General features: G+C 43.3%; 1 protein-coding gene across 1 annotated transcript in view; it reads right to left on the bottom strand.

Moving 5' to 3' along the window:
- The window catches only part of RERG (RAS like estrogen regulated growth inhibitor), a 112,638-nt gene extending 96,005 nt beyond the window's left edge, over positions 1–16,633 (bottom strand). The window contains exons 1-2 of the mRNA XM_054056481.1: positions 16,502–16,633; positions 14,851–15,022 (exon numbers count right to left, since the gene is read on the bottom strand). Of these exons, the coding sequence (XP_053912456.1) occupies positions 14,851–14,911 (61 nt within the window). The 5' untranslated portion in view covers positions 14,912–15,022; positions 16,502–16,633. The remainder of the gene's footprint in view (positions 1–14,850; positions 15,023–16,501) is intronic.
- Between the last annotated feature and the right edge of the window lie 4,287 nt (positions 16,634–20,920).

Here is a 20,920-nt window from a genome sequence, read left to right as displayed (position 1 = left end):
AGTGGCTGCAAGAATATTTTTTTAACACAGACACAACCCATTTTTTTTCCCCTAGCTTTGTTCTTAGAAATGACTGTAATTACTTCTGCAGACACCTTCCAGAGGGGGGAAAAAAATAAATAAATAAAAGCAGCTTGAAGCAGACACCCATCATAGAAATATTCAACCTGAATAGTTAAATCTAAGCAATGTCCTAGGGAACTTATAGGGGCCCTGGTAACACCCTGCTACTATTTAAATACAGTTGCTTCCATTTCCACCTGTCAATCTGAACACTGAGGCTTAGCCTGACACATGACGCTCATCTTTCCTTTCTCATGAGAGAAATAAATTCAGGAGCCACACTGAATTTCACTTGCACAACTTGGTATTTTGAAACAGCACAGCTAAACAGTTTCCTCCTATAGAAACTGTGACACTGATACTTTGTGTACTAATAACTAGCATTGTCCTTTCACTATTTTAATTGCCAAAGCTTTCAAAAACCACGTCTTTTTTTCACCACTCTGAGCAGCTTGAGCCAGGCTCATCTAGAAATATCACATTCCTGTTGAAGAAGAAGCCACTACTACTGTGCGAATATACACTCTGTCCTGCACTCTGGTAGGGGCTTGTATCTAGGAGATGAAGCCAGTAGGTAGTAGTAAATCTGTATTTGTGCAACTGAAAAATCTAACGTTGATAGTGGCAGTTTAAAACACACAAATGGCAGGAGACGATTCCTTCATCCAAGGAGTCAAGATCTAGACTGAACTGGAGAGGTTTGGGTTGCACAGCTACTGGCTTGGTATCGGTTACTCCATGGCTTTGCCCAGTGCCTGTCCTCAGTATGTGAAATACATCCTGCTGCAAGGGTATGTTAGTTAGCACTGTGCTATTTGCAGTCTATTGCGGTTGCAAGGCATAGGTGGAAAAGAAGTCCAAACTATAACTTTTTCATATAAAGAAATTTCAGACTGCTCCAAATTCTGAATGCAAAACAACACAACACCTATGACTGAGGGAACATGCTACTCTTCTACTAGAATCCATGGTTTTGCCCTTACAATGCTTGCTTTGAAATGGTATTTTGTCTATCAATTCATTTATTCTATTACACTTTCTGACAGTCTGGTAGCATGGGTGTGGGAACACCTTAGACTCCTGCTTTCCTCCCTGGGAAGTGCCGCAGAGGAACAGTGGGCATAGTCTCTGAACAACTGACTCTGCTCTCCACAGACTTGGTCCGAAATCCATAGAAATAAACACATGATTTTCCATTGATTTCCAGACTTTGAACTGATGTCCACATGTCTGTCAAAACAGCAAACATTTCTTAGTTGTGGAAATACTGGTACGGAAACTAAGCAAAAATGGCAAATGTGTGGAGACACAAACCAGTTCTTTTTTGAGGAAGGGGAAAGAAAAGTCTCACTATAAATCACTGCAGATTCTCCTGGATCAGCTCTGTTGAAGACCCTGGAGTGGCTAAGGCTGAAGAAACCTCCCCTTAATCAAGAATTTTAAAAAATAAACAAATAAATCCCCAAACACCTACCTTCTCAACCTTCCTTCAGGGAGTGTTTTGAAACCTCCACTTTCTCAAAAATATCAGCACTGTCACTGAATAAGGAAAGCCTCCTTTAAACTGGGACCTCCCTAAGCAAATTATCACCTCTAAGGATGAGAAAACCGTGCACAAGTAGTGGCACATACAAGCAGCAATTCAGATTGTTTGAAATCAAATCTTAGCTATGTACCAACCTTGTCCTGTGTTTGAGGGACACAGCATTTGTTCAGGGCACCATACAAGGCTATTTAGTCTAGCATTTGCTGGAGTCTTGAATTAATATAACTAATGATCTTTAATTTCCCATAACTAATGTTATTCAGCTTTGCAAATGATCCAGTGAAATTTCCATCTAGTTTTGAAAAGCTGTAACTAAAACTCACCTTTCCATGACTTTGCTTTTTCATATTCCCAAAGTGTTAACTTAGATTTTCTAAACCTTTCTGCTTTTAGATTCCACCCCCTCACCGCGATATGTGCAGATCCTCTTCTGTGCAAGCCCTTAATTAGTTTCTTTGCCAGTGTGTTTTCAAATCTTACACCCCCCTCAGAGGTAAAACCACCCATGTTAGCAAAAGTCAGTGGAAAGTTCTTTACTTTTGTTCTGATCTTCATGTGAATTTACAGAAGAAATTGCATCCGTATTCTGCTATTCCAGATGCTCCTGTTAATCCCTATTCTTGCAAATAAGCCACTGCTGCACAAGTTGTGCTGTTAATTTTAATGAGTTCAAATGCATAAAACTTGCAAGTTGTCATTAATACTTGTATAGCACAGTCCAAACATTGACTCAGCAAATCCTTTCAACCTAAAACTGGACAAGTTCTGCATTGCTGAAACTACTGCAAGAGAAGGCTGCACTGACCCCCTAAGAGCAGAGACAGCCCACGCATATATCTCTCACTTTACTGCCATTCAGAGTTTCTTCAGGATCATTTAATATTGAAGTATGGTAGTAAATGCACTACCTGTGAGATATTTAGCCAACAATGTTCTTGTTCAAATGCATGAATTGAGGGAGCTGCTGTGACTTTGCTTCTGGAGATACAGACGGCATAAGTCTTCCTACTGTAAGGCGGTAAATAACAGTTGTTCTGTCTCATCTGTGCACCAGAAAGCTTCGGGATGGTACAATTTTTTTTAGAAGTAGTGGCTATGTTGTTTTGCTGAGGTAACAAAATTCCTTGATCATGTTCCAGTACTTCACCAAAGTCCTTGAATGATATGAGGAGTTCACACATTAGTATCACTGCCTTCACTACTCACTCCACTCCTGTGCTAAATGGTATCCCAACCCACGTGAGGGATACAGAGATACATTGAAGGCAGAACAGTCATTAGGCATTATACAACAGACAGTCCTCAGTCCCATAGAGACCTAGCAGCTCCATGCATTCATGCACTTCTAGCATGTTTTTGTGAGGTTTTTTTTGGGGGGGGGGGTGAGTTTTGGTTTTCTTTTTAGAATAGCTGAAAGCCAGCAGCCCAGGTACTTTGCTTATAGGAATCAAACTTAGATTTCTTGGGTCATTTACCATCACTTTTACTGGGACACCGTCCTTGCTCCTCAGAAAGCCTGCAGTCCAGCAGGGAACTAGAGAATGTCACTCTGCTCAAACCTAAGGCAGATAAGGTTTTCTAGATGTCAAGATTCAGACCAAAAAAAAATACAATACAGATAAATTTTATTCTACAAATACAAGAGTAACATCATTAAGACACCCCTAAGACTCTTCAGAAACTGTAGAGGTGCAACTGGATTTTGCCTTACAAAAGAGACCCATTTGCACCTACAGTAGCAATGTACTGTGTTAACTCGGCTGTGAAGGTCAACATTTTCTGCTGAGTTCATTGCTTATATTTGCAGCCAGTCCCTGTCCTTGCTGCAGCACTAGGAATGAAAAGTAATATCTCCAGCACTCTGATGTGTATTAAAGTTCCTAAAACTTGAAGGTATTAAAATTTTCACAGCTTACTAGAAAGTATCATTTAACAAATATTTGGAAAATGAAGAAATACTATAAAATGAGCCAGGCAAATTTATTAAAGGAGATTGAAAAGTCTTTTAGATATAGATTTAATGTGAGGTGAGATGTATGGTATAGAACCTGATATTAGTCCTGACAGTTCCGAAGCTTTGTTCAGCTGGGTCTAGAGATCTCCTGCAGGCAAAATATGATACTTTTTATACCTGTAAAGTACTAAAACATAAGAAATCGCTCTACAGTCCTTCTGCATTTTCCATGGTCTGTCTCTTTCCTCATCTTCAAAGATAGACTGCTCTGATGCTTATTGTACCATGCAGATCAATAACTGCTTGTGATCCTACAGATCAGTATACATCATGGGTGCTATAACTGCTTAGGAAACAGGCAACTTTACTGAGGTTTTGGCATGAAAATAAAATAGATTAATGAAATTCCTAGATAATTCAGTGGTTTGTTCTGTGGTGGGAGACTTGGAAAACAACAGGAAAAGCTCCTTTCTTAGCTCAGAATCCAATGGGTCTGCCTCTGTAAGCAGGGAAGAGTGGTACTAGTGCATGATCTTTTCCTCGGTGCCCTAGAATTCTGCAGAATTATACATAAGACCTGCCTGAACTATACAAGTATTTCATAAAGCTCCCCAATTCCTCCCAACATACACTGAGCACTCTGTGAATTTCTGGCTATTTCCATCGCAGTGGTGCAGAGTCAAAGCTCAAATGCCTTTTCCACACTAGATCCTAAATAGAAAATTAATGAAGAAAACAATCATAATGCGTATGTTCAAAACAGAGGTAGTTTGTATTCATGAAAGAGGCCTCGTTGTTTCTGAAGCCACATCACAAACTGCAAACAAAAATCCCCAAGAAATTAACAAAGTGAGGATGCATGGTAGAAGGTGGTGAGAAATAGACCCATTTAATTACACTGAACACTAACAAAAGAGTACTCTCATACAAGATGTACTTATTTGAGTTACCATGGGGGACTGAACATTAATTAAAAGCAAGATCTTGATTTCTTGCCTCAGCCAGTGCTTGCTTTTATTTCAGTGAGACACTATCATTTATACACTGCGAAGGGTAGTTAGCTGGTGCTTCCAAGGTCGTGTCTGCATCTGCCTCTGAATGGGTCTGAACCATGCAGTTGAGTCAGTCACTTCCTTTCAAGCAAAAAATTAGCTTGGACTGTTTTTTGCATAATTTACTTTTGATGTCTTACCATAACAACTCATTAATGAATCCCTCCTCCATTGCCACTATTGGGAAAATTTTCATTTACATTTTTCACTTATCAGATCTCAAAAGCATTGGTTACTTTCCGCTTAGTTTTGTTTTCAAGCTAAGGCCAATCTATGTTTACAGCCCTATGCCCAAGCCTATTTCTTTAGTCATCAAAAGAACACAGTACATGAATATTCCATAATTGAAAGTAAGCTGTGTCCTGAATAAAGTTGTCCCTTGTTGCCTTCAACCTTTCTGTCCGCAGCTTTTCAGAGGCAGGCGTTGTTCTTTCAGGGTTGTGCATCTTTATGGGAAAATTGCTGTGCTACTAGATTTTGTTATTTGATCAGCAAGGTAAACATAAGTAACCACAAGGAGTGGATATAAGGGCCACATCTGCAGTTGCACTTGCTAGGATACAAATTACAAGAGATCTCAATCCTCCTGCTTAGCGAGTTTGCTGCATGTGGTCAGGCGACAAGGCAATTTCTCTTGCAGCAAGGGGAAAACTGGTTGTGTGGGCACAGCATGGCAGCGGGAGATGGGCTCACTTCACTGTCACAGCTTTATAAAGAAGCTTGTTTGGCCTGATCCTCAGCTGGGGGGAGCAGGCACCCACTGCCAGAGCAGGTAAAAAGACCACACATTCCTTTCCACTCCTCTTCGATAATGTCCCGTGACCTACCATACTCCCTCTAGATAAAGGCCAAGTTTTCTTAATTGGAAACAATTTTCCTGAAACTTTGCCTGGCAATAGATCTAGCAGACATGGACTTGTGGGACAAACTCCTGCTGTGGTTCACTATTAAATTATTTCATGTTGGAATTCAGCCTGAAGCAGAATTAGCTCCAGTGTATTTAACCACAAGCATCCAGTTGGGGTAAGCAGTGGTGCTTGGTGTCGCAGATTCTGCCACAGAGGTTGGTTAACACAAGGTGCTTGTTTTGGCACTGATACTTCCATGCCCTCCGTTTTGCAGAATCTGGGGGTTTGAGGGTTTTTTTTGTTTATGTTTTTCTTCTGCTCCCCCATGGGTCTAATACTGCATTCTTCTGTGGTGACTTTCCAGTATATTTCTGTTTATTCTGCAGCTCTATTTCAGTGAAGAAATAAATAGCCCACTCCAATTTTTTGGCTTCTACTTTCTTTCTGGCACTTCCCTGCTCCAAATGTCAGACTTGAAGTTCTCACTTGTAAAGCTCCGCAAGGGCACAGGTCAGTTGCAGGGTGGGTCAGGAAAAGACCATGGTCAACATCTTTGTATACCTGGCTTCCACTGTAATGAGGAGTGGGATTTTTGTTTCCCAGGGCAGACAGAGATAAGCCACTGACAAAACTAGCCCTCTAGAGTAAAGTTGTGCAAATCTATGATGGATTAGAGTTATTTTCAGAGTTGGATGGCAAATATAGCTGCATGAAGGGGAGAAAGAAGGTAAAGACAAGCTCCTTTTATGCTTGTGGTCCTGTGGGTCAAAAAGAAATTAAGCCCTGCTTGGGTAAGTAGTGAAAGATGGGATTGCCAAGTATGTTTTTAATGAAAACAAATGTTATTTTAATGCTTTATTTTGCTGTCAATAATTAAAGGCAGTGGATGAGCCATAAAAGGTCATAAGGATCCTGCAGGGCCTATGGGGGTTGGAGCTCAGATGCCGGGCAACCACTGCCTGCCTGGGAGCCATCTGCAGGCTGGATCTCGGCAGCCCTGGCCCAGAGGAGAAATCATGGAAAGAAGCTTTGGCAATGCCTGAATCGCAGTTCCCTTGGTGACTTGAGACTATTAGATGACTCCCTCCTTCGCCTCAGTTTCCACGTTGGCCACATGAGGATAGTCACAGTGGAGTGCCTTGCAAAAGGGTCATGTTAGTGGCCCTTGTTCCCACAGCTCTTTGGAGAGCTAGAGCACTGTTCAAGTGCTAAAGAAATTCCCTCCCTGGGACAGTATATCCTGTGCATTCTCCAGTTGCATCTTTCCAGCCTGAAAAACTTTTCAAAGCCACTTATCTAAACAGTTCCCACACAGTAATGCACCACTGCCCCAGGCCTTTGCTCTTACTTCTCTGCAGCTTCCTTTCTGCTGACCCAAGCGGCAGCAGCAAAAGAACCTGTGAACATCAGGAGCTTCATGTGCTTTCAAAACCAGGCTTGATGTTTTCAACATACTCTCTCATTTTCCTGTGTGCAGACTACTGTCTAACATTTGTGGAAAGGCAGCTGGGGACTCCAGCCAATTTCTATGGTATTTCAAAGCTGCACATATGTTTAATATATCCACTACTTCCTTCCCCAGGGCTTCGTGCTTCTCTTGCCATTCATCTTTTCATACTGCGTGCATAGAATATGAGTTATCTACAGCATCGCTACCATAATATATGGCATTTCCCAACACCTACGTGGCAAATTCATTAGAAACTGTAACAGCTGCAGACTTAACTCCAGCAGTGTGAATGCTCTACCTGGTGGGAAACAATCATAAAAAGTACTTTTCCCATTCAGAATTATGAAAAGCCACTAGAAACAGATGCACCTCCCTTACTGGTTATTTTTCTAACTCTAGGAAGAGGGCAGGAGTCAATGAAATGGGAGGAGCTGGTTTAATCTGAGGTGAATGGAAAGAAATGCTAGTTCAAACAGGTTGACAGCTGGTGAGGTGGGAGTCCCATAATCAGCAGGGAGGCAATGGGGAGTGCTCACAGCAGAGCCCCACAAATTGTGTGTTGAAAGGGCAGGAAAGACGAGGGGTGCCTTCTCCCAAAGTTCTAACTGCCTCTGCAGCAGCGGGTATAATAAAAGATTGTCAGTAAAGCTGCGCAAATATGGATTTGTAATAAAAGGAGCAAATGGATGAGGATGCTGTGGTTCCCCTGCTCACTGTTACCTTAGAGTGATTCTTCTAGTACCCTGCTCACCACAGTGCTGGAAGTGCCTGCCAGGAGCGTGGTGAGAGGGAACAAACACCTTCAGTCAACAGCAGCTAATGACAGCCCTGTAACCACAGCTCAGTTGAAGCCTAAAGCATTTTGTCCATCCTCCCGCTTTAAGGCAGTGTTATTCATACACTTACATATTTACTTTTAGGTGCTGTAAATGTAAAAGGCACGGTGGTGGTGCAAAGATAAATGCAGAAAAAGAAAATTTGCTTGGGAAGTACAGGCATAACCTGTTTCTCCTGCTCTGCTATGAAGCCATAATAGCTGAATTTACCCAATTCTACAACCAAGGCTAGCTACGCATCTGCAAAGCAGGTATAAACTGCTTCCTTTTTTAACCTGTGTGAAGCTGGCTTCACACAATGACTGTCTGAAGGAGTCAAAGCTTGGGGTATTTTCAAAGTCCAAGACAGGGAATGGTTTCCAGGACACTAAGAACCACTTCAGGATGGCTGTTCTTTGCCGCATAACTTCTGCCAGGTTAACTTATCTGGATCTCGTGCATTAAGCCTTTAATGATGCACTGACAGTGTGGGCAAGGAGTAATGAAGAGGCTGGAGATGAGAAACAGAGATGGGAGGAAGCAGTGAGGAGGTTGAAAAGGCAACTATAGATGTGATGTTCTCATGGCAAGTATAATGCAGAAGTGGTTCTACCACATGCAGACTTTAGGGAACATGTACTAAACTGGCAAGGGGAGAGCAAAGAGTGACAGCTGAGCAAAACCAAAATAAAGTACATGCAAGGCAAGGGGTGGGCAGGGACTCCAGATACCAGAGAGGTAAAGAACAAGCCTGTGGAAGACTAAAAATCTTAGCATTTCTGAAAGGAATCATTAGGGTCAGCAGCCTGGGAGAAAGTGGTGCATTCAGTGACCCTATGAGGAACAGCAGACCAACGAAAACACTGCAAGGCTTCACAGTAAGCAGGTGAAGCATTTCTGGGACTCCACCAGGAAGTTTTTCAGTTGTTTTTCAAAATGACTACAGGAAACAGAAGTGGACAGGGTGTCTATCTTATCAAGACAAGCACTGCAGAGCGTGGCTGAGCACAGGCCTACAGAAAAAGATGTGCTGCACACATAAATCTTGAATCCTGACATTCCTTCCCTAGTAATCAAATAGCAGGCTATATTTAGCCCAACTTAAACAGAAACGAACAGCAGGACTAGTCTTAGCTCTAACAGCTGCCACCAGCTGCTCAGAAGTGATGCAGGTAGAGCCAGTGTCAGATGTAGTTAAATGAGATGGAACAGGGAAGGCAGCTATGCTTGAATGAACAATGTTGGCGTTTGGTTAGAGAAATTCTGCGTTTTATTATTTCATGGTTAGCCAGAAGGAAGATTGAATGTTGAGTTGAGCATGAACGATTTCTAAACCAAGAGCGAGGCTATAGTGAACCATGGACAGGCAAATAAGCAGAGGGAATGGAGGCAGTAACAGATACAAGCAGACCATGCTGGCATTTGAGGCAAATGCTTCTGTGTCTAGCCCAGGTTCTTGGTGTTCCTTCTTTTCTAACAAGAATCAACAAATGAAGTTTTAAGAAAGTCCAAGAAAGACTGGAGGTCATGTAGCTGCTGACTAAAGCTTGTGTCTGTGTGATAACGCCAAGCAGACTGTTGAGGGTGCCTGCAGGTACTGCTGGTCCCAGTAGGTACCCACACATGGTTAATGCAAACCCTGCCTGTCCCTAAAACCACACGTGTTGAGGCCACAACAACAGCAGCCCCTCTCCTTGTCAGCATGGCAAGGAATCTCAGGGCCACATTCATGGGTGACAGTGACTTATTTCAGTGATCCATTAACCTATGATCTATTAACCTATCCTCCATATAGGCATCACTGTCATCCACTGGACAGAAGTGTGGAAAGGTCATGTTAATGCAACCGGTTGCTTGCAATATTAACTGCTCCATATAGGGGGACATATTGCATTCTTCCTGAGGGACAAACAAGCACCAAACTTCACCCAGGGTGACCTAGTTACTGTTACATTTCTTACTAGCATGTATGCACATACATGCACAGTACCTTCAGTGAACCTGTATGTGGTCGAAGAGTAGAAAACCAGAGGATGGAAAAAGTGGGCTTGTTTAATGAATACATTAGCAGCAAAATATTAAGGGACAATTAATATAGTTGGAGTTAAACTTCATCACTGAATAATCACTTAAGCACCCGGCTTTCACTGCCGTTCTTAAGAACAAATTTTAAAAAAGGCAGCTGATCTACTTCACCAGTGTTTAAAAAAAAGCCAAAAACAAAAAAAAAGTGAAAATCCACAGAGTCTCTTTCCACCCACATTTCTAGATTTCAGAGGCACATTACAGTAATCCTCCCTAGACGTATCAGTTGGTATAGCATGGACTTTGAAGCTTTTGTGGTAGCTTTCCCTGCCTTACTAGCAGAGCAGCGAGCTTGCTGACTAATGACTACTTAACAACTCATGTCTCCTCCCCAAAAGTTCCCAAAATGAAACTAGTGGAAGAAAACATATGAGCAGGGATTTGTGAAGTACAAAATCACTTTGAAATGGATTTCTTTCCCAGTAACCCTTATGTTTTTTTTTTTGAAAGGGAAAGGGTGAGTGCAGCACTGAATTCAGTTTTATTCCCCACGTGCCCAGACCTTGCAATTGGCAAGCAGTCCTTGGTAGTGTATTTGAGACGTATCTCCAAATAATGAAAACAAAACACAGATCTGTTTTACATCTCTATGGCTTGGCTGTTGCTTGAATTTGTTCTGTAGGAACTTTCAAATCCAGATAACTTTCTCCCAAGTATGTTTCCCCATCCTGGTTTAGGTGGGGAAAACAGTGTGAGCCAACAGATACAAATCTGCATCTACTCAGGACTTTCCCAACTGTGACACTAAAATGACTGAAGTTGGTGAGATCTTCATGTCTGAGATGGGACAGGTCTTTTGCAGGATATTTACTGCTGCCACTTTCGTGATAACACTCTTGCCCAAACACAAGCGTCAGAGCTACTGCTGGATCAAAAAGGTGACAACAGCCCCCTGTCTCATATACTTGATGTACAAGAAAATTATTTGCATGGCTGCCTAGGAGCAGAGTCATATTTTCGGGGGGGGGGGGGGGGGGTGGGGGGGAAGCCTGTGGGAGCTTTAGTATCTTCCCTGCCACTTAAGCACCAGTAGAAACTACACACGTTTCCTTGTCACATACCATGGCTGCAGCTGCACAGCCTGTCCAGATGAGAACTGCATTTGCTCATGGCTAGGTGCACCATACGCTCAAACACAGAAACTTCGAGTATTCAGCCTGAGCCTGGCACAGACACAGCAAAAACTCAGGTTGCTGCAGCTGGGCATTCTCTCTTTTTTTTTTTTTTTTTTGGCAAAAATATAAAGGCTCCTAAGCAGAGGTATTTTGAGCATTCACAGGCAACTGAATTATGAGTTGGAAAAGCATCAGCCATTCAGTGCTATGCAGTACATGCCCTTCTTTTCTCCTCCTGGTTCATACATTTTCACTCTTTAGCTTTCTGGGCACGTCCTGTACCTTGTTATGACATGGAAGAACAAGGACTTTAAGCCTTTATTAATTATTACTACTGTATTTTTAAAAGGAGCTATTTAGGAAATTCTAACTTTTGTTACCATAGGAATGAAGCTGTAGGATTCGGAAAAGGAACAATTTAAACAGCAATGTTTAAGTAATTCACTTCAACTTTAATTCCCCATTCCCTTCAAGCTCCTTTTGGACAAGAAGCAAAAGACTTTAAAAGCTGTCTCTCCCCCTGCGTGTCACTTGACTCTAGCCCAAATTAGGAGGAGCAGCCCTGTTATCTATAGCAGGGCTTAGCAATGTCCCTTCCCAACCACAGAGCATCTCCTTTTCTTCCTGAGTGGAACATCAGCAAAGTGCTCCTTGGCTCAGACAGAGTTCCTCATCTGGTTTTTTTTCAGCTAGTTTCAAGCAATGTTTATGCAACTTTTATACAATAAGAACTGGGTGAATGGAAGAGCATCCAGCCCACTGTACAAGAGCAAGTTGGGATGCTCATACCTGATGAGCTTGCCCTAGGAGCTTGCCAAGATAAATTGACCACTGATTTACTACTCGGTGTAATTCTGAACTAAGTGACTTACAAGAGCACTCTTGCGTACCCCCTTCGGAGTTGGTTTGCTCCTCCTTTTCAATTTGAATTGTTTAGGTTTACCCTAAATAAAAACCAAAACAGAACAGGTGAGTTGATTAGCAATTTTGTTGTCCTTCTCCAGCAGGCAGGAGGAGACAAGGTGAGGAAGGAGACCAGTAAAAAGCTGACACTCAGTATTCCTTTGTTTGTTTTAAAACTTTTGAACCACAGACTTGATAAGCAGTAAGAAAGTGGAAAAAAGTTTTGTTTTCCCTGGCTTTAACTCTTTTTTGAGATGCTATTACTATTCTGATTTGCGAACAGTGTGCTGGTTTCCCACCTCATGTTTGGGAGAGTCTTGGATTAGACAGAAGGGACTACTCAGTAGAACAAGAAATATTGCACCCCATTAAACAGATGTCTAGCATTAATGACAAGATTAGGATGCTCTTCAGCTCTCAGTAATTGTAACAGTTCTGTTGACTTTCATGGTGTGCATGGGACAGCTTTAATTCTCCACATGTCCTGAAGCACTACACTTCTCTCCTTGTAGCTGCTTCAACTCACTGATCCAAAGTCCTGGCCAGGAACTAGATATTACCAGGATATTACCATATGTGTCTGTAACTTCTCAGATGCTGTCAGATGGTGAAGCCACTTACAGATTAAGAACCTAATGTCTGGCTCTTCCTCAGCAGATGAAGATGAGCCAAGAAGGCAAGCCAGTGACCACATTTTGGCATGACTTTCTGGCAAGTACAGTGGCCTTATTTATCACCCAACATCTCCTTTTCATCACACGTATCTAGCGTGCTTCAGTGTTCTGCCTTGCATTCTTCCTTCTAGAGTCTGGCTTATCTTTCAGATGTCTGGCCAAGCCTGCTCAAGTAACCTACCGCCAGAGTATTGTTGTCTCAACAACATGTTACAAACCAGTCACAGGGGCAGGGAATTACATGGCTATTCTAAGCAAAAATTCGACAGTACCAACATTAATCTAGCAGGGTACTTATTCACCAAACCCAGCAATCTGGAGACTATGTTGTGTCCAGATCTACTTTTAGCAAAGGTGTAACAGCACTTCCAGAGCTCCTGCTGTTGCTACTGTTGGCTCCAGACAAATAGGTATTTTCAGACATCACCACTCACACACGCTTATTCCTCTGGAGTTGGCTGAGCTGTTGAAACCGGATCCTTTTATGGGAACGTACAAGAGGTGTTTTCATAAGCAAGCTGGAGATTCTAGGAGGCACACACTGCTCTGTCGAAGTGGCTGATAGCACTCTGTGGTGTCTCCACCCCCTTAAATGCATCTTGTTGTGCTGCCCACTTATTTGCGCATTCATTTCCACGCAGATTCACATGCGTGGTCACAACCAAAAAGAGGGGACATTAGTCATATTTTATGTAATATTTCCTTGCATCTCAAAAGGAAAAAAAAAAAAAAAAGAAAAGAGAGAGAGAGGAGGAAGACTCTGAAGGACTAAGATGTTTTTATTGGCTTTTCATAACAAATGATCTCCAACCCGGTTCCAGGACTACAGAAAAACACTCTTACTAGAAAACCCCACGCTGGTGAAGATTTTAACTGAGCATTTTTGCCTTTTTTTAAATTTATGTTCTCAAATGATTAGGAATATCAGGGTAAGGGGAGTCTTTCAGTGTTTCAGTTCTCCTGCAAATACTTCAACATCCTTTTGCATTACTTTGAATCCAGCCAAAAGACTGGACAACCACAGAAACAGCCAACTGAACGCAAGACAAACCAAATGGAGAACCATGGAAATTACTCACAAAACTTGGACAGGACAGTGAAATAAAAACACAAAAGAGGGGTGGGGTGAGCACAGTAGGGGAGAAGGATCAGTTTAAGCTTATCCCAGTATATTATCAGCATTCCCTCAGGTATTTTATTCAAACAGGTCGAATTTAATCTGCATTGTGTTTGTATAAGCAGTATAATCTCTAACAACCTCTGCCACACACACGCCTTTCTTCCTGAAGGCTGAGAGCACTACTTCACTATAGTGTTCTGGTAAAATAACTTATGGGTAAATGCGCTTTTATAAAGAACCCATTCTGAAGTTAAAAAAACTATAATATATTTACAGGCCAGAACCTTGGCACTTCTAGTACAAAAGTTACTTTGGTGAACCCGAGCTGGATGACAGAAGCTGAGTCTAGCCTAATGCTCTCTTACCAGTACGTCATACCTCCTGGTTTCTCTTGTGCAGATTTCTTTAAAATAAACAATATCTTACAATTCCCATACTGGCATAGGAGCATAATTAGACTCAATCTCCTTATTTCCTCATCCCTGTGGTGCAAGGGCATGTTAGAGTGGTCCTGGAGCTGTCAAGTTAATGCAACACCATGAACCACCTGACAGAGCTAGCAGCCTCACATTATGCTCCTTGTCTCATCAAAGGAAAGGCTGTCTGTAGAAATGGATTTTTAACATTTATGCCTCCCCCTTGTGTTTCTACCATATGAATTCAGCAGACTATGTTTATTTTTCAAATGATCTCTCCAAATGCAAACTTTATACATCACAGTTTTTTTGGTTTCCTGGTAAACATGTAAATCCAAGACAGCACTGAGAATAAAAATTTTGAGTTGCTGACTCTGAAATTTCCCACTGAAACCAATCAGAATTACAGCTATTACAGAAGTCATCCAGCATTTAACAGAGGATCTGATCTTAGGGGATATAAATACCTTCATCTAACATAAGCTATGAAAAGACAAATTAAATACTAATTCTGTTCCACTGGAAAAGAGCAATCTTGTCACTCACTTCATGAAAAGTGAGACTGAGTTGGAGTAGGAAGTTTGGCTTTATGCCACTGGTTCTTTTTAAAGTTATGAAAGTACTTTTATCCTGGAAAACCTGGAGAAAATAGTGTGGAAAGCAAGCAAGGAATAACTCCTCACCTGATCCTGACCTCCCTGACAACACTGAGTTCACAGCTGTCTTTTTGTACAAAGAGTTTGCATGCACAGAGGGAACAAAAAGTTACCTTATGACAAGTAGAAAAAAAAATCAGACAGCAAACATACCTGACTTGCCCACACCAGCTCGACCAAAGATCGCCAGCTTCACTTCTGCGCTTTTAGCCATGCTGGAAGGAATGGAGTGGCGACAGATTCACTTGACTATCAAAAGCAAAGCAGAACTGTTCCCGGCTCCTGTCTTCAGCCTCACCGTGTCATTATGACGTCAATGCAGATCCTGGGGAAAGAACACCACGAGGATGGAGCTGCAAGAAGTCAGATTCTCCCTCATCCCCCTATTTTTATTTTTTTTTAGTCATAATGATTCTATATCCCCACTTTAAACACTGCAGTAACACCACTGACATATTTGGCACTGTTCACGCAAAACTTACTTTCAGCTTTCTAGCTCTTGCCGTTCGTTTCACACTGGCACTGTAATACTGCAAAAGGTACTTAACCCAAAGTACCTGCCTCATAGCTCTGCATAATGTTGCTTTATCTTTCTTTCTCTTTTAGCTGCAATTGCTTATTTATTGTATTTGCCTCAACTCCAGTGAATTAGTTTTTTCACAATGTATTTAAAAGCCACAAACACTCGCTAATAACTGCCTGCAGATAGCTGATCTTTCTTCAAGCCCTCCAGTTCCAGAAATATTTCAATTATTCAGCTGCAGTTGCTTAAAAACCTCTAAGCTCTCTTACCTTGCCCATTCTGCATAACAAATCCATACCCAGAAGTTCTCTAATGCTCCCTATTTAAGCTGTGTCAGCTCATACATAAACATTCAACATAGTGTGGGGTTAGAAAAAAAGGATGCCAGAATTTCTATGTTCACAGCTTTGCTGCATGACCTTAAGCAAGTCACCTGACACTTCATCTCCTTGACAGAGTATCCTGCACAGTAAAAAATACAACGGTACCGGTCATTGTACAATGCTTTCAAATCTTGGGCAAAAAATGGCAACTGTGGTGATCGCAATGATCCTCAACCCTGACTAAAATATCAAAAATTGAGTCTCTTTTTACAAGAGGGTAGAATTTCACTTGCAAACACAACCTGCTACAAAGGTTTGTGTGGCGCTCAAGTGTCCGCTTTAGCCACAAATTCCAACAGTGACATAGCAAGCTGCCTGCTCTGGAGCAAAACATGTTTCAAACATGCTTCTTGAAATAAAAGCCAGGGATTTTGCCTATTAAAAAAAATGCTTGTAAAAAAGAGAGAGAAGAGAAGAGAAGAGAAGAGAAGAGAAGAGAAGAGAAGAGAAGAGAAGAGAAGAGAAGAGAAGAGAAGAGAAGAGAAGAGAAGAGAAGAGAAGAGAAGAGAAGAGAGCATCTCTGAGGACTTTGCACTCATTCATTTTGCCTAAGAGTAAATACCAGACCACGCTCACTTTGCAGGAAGAGTTAAGTAACGAGAAGCGCTCCAGGAGCTGCATCACCTCGTGGGATGGGTGGGCGGGAGGTACCGGTATTTCCTTCCCAGGGAAGCTCCCCGGTCGCCTGCCGGTCTCTGCCCCGCCGTGCGGAGCTCCCGCTACCCTGCGGGCACCGATTCATCCCCGCGTGGGCTCAGCCCGGCAGGTGCTGCCCGGCACCGCTGCTCACCGTGCCCTCCGCGCCGCATCTTCCCCACTCACGCTCCTTCCCCGCCCCTCCCCCTACATCCTCCCGCTGCTCTCCTGCGGGAGGGGAGAGGCTCCGCTTCGCGCTCACCTCCTTGCGCGGAGGGTCCGGCTGGCGGCTGCTCCGCGGCGCTGGGCGAAAGGGAGGCACGGCCGCACAATGCGGAGGCGCTGCCCGCCCCTCCGACCGCCCGGCGGCTGCGGCGGAACCCGCAGCGCCCGCTGCCGCCGCGCGGCGTCACCGCGCCCCCTGCCGGCCGGTCGGCACAGCACGCCCGCTGCCGGGGGGAACCGAGAGCACACGGCGCCGAACCCTCGGTGGAGAAGGGCTGAGGGGTCGGCCTGAGCCGGCGATGTGTGCCCGCAGCCCAGAAGGGCAGCCGGATCCTGGGCTGCATCCAAAGAAGCGTGGCCAGCAGGGCGAGGGAGGGGATTCTGCCCCTCTACTCCTCTCTTGTGAGACCCCCACCTGGAGTATTGTGTCCAATTCTGGAATCCTTAGCATAAGAAGGATATGGAGCTGTTGGAATGGGTCCAGAGGAGGGCTACAAGGATGCTTAGAGGGCTGGAACACCTCCCATATGAGGACAGGCTGAGAGAGTTGGGGTTGTTCAGCCTGGAGAAGAGAAGGCTCTGAAGAGACCTTATAGCGACCTTCCAGTACCTGGAGGGGCTACAGGAAAGCTGGAGAGGGGCTGTTCACAAAGGCTTGTGGTGAGAGAACAAGGGGCAATGGATATAAACTGGAGAGGGGCAGATTTAAACTAGACATAAGGAAGAAATTCTTCCTGATGAGGGTGGTGAGGCACTGTCACAGGTTGCCCAGGGAAGCTGTGGATGCCCCATTCCTGGAGGTGTTCAAAGCCAGGTTGGATGGGGCCCTGGGCAGCCTGATCTAGTGGGAAGTGTCCCTGCCCATGGCAGGGGGGTTGGAACTAGATCATCTTTTAAGGTCCCTTCCAACCCAAACTATTCTATGATTCTATGATTCTATGATTCTATGATTCTATGATTCTATGATTCTATGATTCTATGCCTGCAAGCGTTAAGCCGGTGGCTGGTGTGGTCTCCAAGAGGAGGGAGCTCAGCTCTGTAATTTGGCCTGTTTGCCTGTATCACAGCCTTTAATTATGTGGGACAATAGCTGTTTACATGCACAAATGTCGACTAAGTGCTTGCTAGCAGGCCTGGCCAAGTCTGCTCCACAGTTTAATTTTACATCTCAAGTACTCTTTCCCTCCCTCTTGCTTGCTTAGTGCTGCTCACCAGTACCACCCTGATAACTCTATAATAGTCTAGCCCTGTCCTGACAAGTGGAACAGCCGAGTGACAGTAAGGTCACTGTTCCATTAGACTGCTTTCCAGTAGCACCAACTTTTTACATGGCACTCTTCCTACATCCCAACTTGGATTAAGAGTAGCCCTGAAGACAAGGACTTGGAGTGCTTGGATGAGAAGCTGAATGTGAGCTGTCAGCTTGCAGCCTAGAAAGACAACTGTATCCTGGGCTGCATCCAAAGAAGTGTGACCAGCAGGAAGAGGGAGGTGATTCCCCACCCCACCCCCCTCCATCTGCTTTGCTCTTGTGAAACCTCACCTGTAGTACTGCATTTGATTCTGGAGTCCTCAACACAGGAAAGACGTGAATCTTTAGGGTGTGTCCAGAGGAAATCCATGAAGATGATCAGAGCGCTGAAGCACCTCCCATATAAGTACAGGCTAGGGTGGTTGGGATTGTTCAGCCTGGAGAAGAGAAGGCTCTGGGGAGACCTTAGAGCAACCTTCCAGTACTCAAAGGGGACCTACAGGAAAGCTCAGGAGAGACTTTATCAGAGAGTGAAGTGACCAGGGGTAACAGTTTTAAACTGAAACAGGGGAGATTTAGATTAGATTTTAGGAAGAAATTTTTTAGTGTGAGGGTGGTGAGGCACTGGCACAGGTTGCTGAGAGAAGTCATGGATGCCCCATCCCTGGAGGTGTTCAAGGCTAGGCTGAATGAGATTTTGAGCAACATGATCTAGTGGAATGTGTCCCTGCCCATGGCAGGAGGGTTGGAACTGGATGATCTTGAAGGTCTGTTCCAACCCAAATGATTCTGTGATTCTATGGCTTATGTCAAAGGCAAGCACTGTTTTAATTTGCAAATGAACCATGTAATTGCATCAGCCTATCCAAGAGTCTAGTGTCAGAGCCAGGGATCAAATTCTGAAGTGATAGGACCAAGTTCACAGGACAACTCTTATTTCCTTGTTTATTAAACTATCCAGTAATGTAAAGATGCATTAGTAACAGATGTGAACGAAATCTGGAAAGCCCTTAGAGTTCAGTGGATGTTCCTCTTCTGTTTCTGTTCCAGCCCAGATCTGCATGAGATACAAGACAAGCAAAAGAAAAAGCTGTCCCCTCTCTGCCTTTCTTGTTGCAAAATTAAATAAAAGTTGGATTGGAAAAGATATTCTATGTCTCTCTACGAGAGCATGATAAGTGTTTAGGGGGCAGAATGGCAGTCCTGAGGAGAAAGGAACATCTACTGTTCCCTGCAAGCTATGCCAGCTGCAGGCACTCAGGAGTAGATCCTAAAATAGTCGCACTGCAAAAAAAAATTAGAAGGCAGATGTGACAGTGGTAGTGTGGTTTATGCTTTACTTGTTAAAAATAAATGCTGAGGCTTTAAGCCTTCACTCTCTGCTTGGTTTACATAATTTAGAGGAATTAGCTTTTTCCACCCTCCTAAGAGAGCAACTGGTAAGTGTCTATTTTGCATCTGTGGAAATGTGTGTTAGTCTAGAGGCCTGACATTTGTTTTGTGTCTATGGAATTCACCCTGCATGGGGCTGTCAAATTAAATACGATAACTGTCTTTTCCAAAGCAGCAGATAATTTATTGGTCATTAAAAATCCTAGTCACTATTCAGTCTGCTTGTGCTGAAGTCTCTTATTGGTGCCAGGGCAGAAGAATTTAGTAAACACTAATCATGGACACAGGCAAAGTTTTCAGATGGCTGAGACCCACAGGGCTGGCCCAGGACTGCTTCAGTTGGTGTTTGCTTTCTCTGTACTAGCTGTGCTTCTCATACATAATGCCCATGGATTTAAGGGGTTTTTTTCTGCCTGAAATGGCTTATTGAAAGCCTTAGGGTTTAGTCCTATAGACCAAGGACTATTTTGCTCTGCCATAAACAATGGTTTGTTGGTAATTGTGGCAGACATGGTGTATTTTCTCACTGGCTTTGCCACTTCTGCTGATCCTAAAATACACTTATGGGTAATGAGATGAAAGTTTTTCCCTGTGAAGGCCATCACATAACTGACTACCTGAACAACAGGGCAGGTTCCTTTTCTGCCCTTCTGTCTTATGAAACTTTGGGAGAAGGGAAACAAAGTTGAGGGTACATGGGGTTAGATCCCAGATAGTCTGTGTGCTGTCAGAAGTCAGGAGCACGCCCCTTCCCACCTTGCCAGAGTCATGTATTCTTAGATTTCTCCCTCTTGTCATTTGCATCTTTGGTGAGTCAGAGTGTTTCACAGCCTTAATTCATTTTTGAAAATAGCACTTTGTTATATTTAAAAATATTATTCTTGTTCTACCAGGAAATGGAACAGTCCCAGCACAAGAGGATAGCTCATGTATGGGAATTCTTGGCTAGAGTAGAGCTGAGGAAAGCTCCCTCCTTTTTGTAGGCCCCTTTTCTGTGCACCTCACAACGCAAGGCTAATAGCTGGCTTGGCTTCCCTGTTATCCACATACTTTTTATGTTGGAAGATGCCTGCTACTGATCCTGACTAAGGATTTTGGCTAATTTATGATCTGGTCAGCCAGTGTCTGCAGTCGGAGCATGACACTACTCCTGTCCCCCAGTTACCCTAACAGCTGAGGAGCAAATAATGAAGTAGAAATGGGAACAACTTGAAATGCAGATGAAACCATAGATTCTAAGTCAAAGCAAAACACTGCTTGAGGACCAATTAATAGAAGTGCATCCAAGCAGTTGCAGCTAACAGAATTATTTTAGAAAGGCTCACAGTTCAATACCACTAAATGATATTTCACTGTCTTAGTAAGATATTTAAGTATTGCCACAGTCCTGAGTCTTCTCTTTATCTGGTCTGGAGGTGCTACTTGTTAACCATCAAACATTTCTACTGGCTAATGATTCTCATTCTGTTTGCTTATGGAGTATTCTCTGAAGCCGTTTCTGTTGTGAAAGCCACTGGCATTTGCTTCCTGAAAGGTGGAGGAGAGGAATGGTGAGAAACTGCAGACTGACAGCTAACATGTGAAGCGGATGTATGAACAGGAAAGGAATGCTGAGGGTGTGGTATTTTTTTTCCCCGAAACCTGGAAATCCAATTATAAATTGCAATTTTGCATGTTTCAACAAATTACAAAACAAGACTTGGGCATAGGGTTTGGTGAGACGAGGGAGAAAGAGGTGACAGAGACCTGATTTCACAGTCATTTAGGAGTCTCTGAATCCTATGGAAATGAGTGGCATTCTGACTTCTGAGC

The sequence above is a fragment of the Cuculus canorus genome, chromosome 1, assembly GCF_017976375.1.
Source record: "Cuculus canorus isolate bCucCan1 chromosome 1, bCucCan1.pri, whole genome shotgun sequence".
Classification (NCBI taxonomy): Eukaryota; Metazoa; Chordata; class Aves; order Cuculiformes; family Cuculidae; genus Cuculus; species Cuculus canorus.
This window is presented reverse-complemented; position numbering and strand designations above follow the sequence as displayed.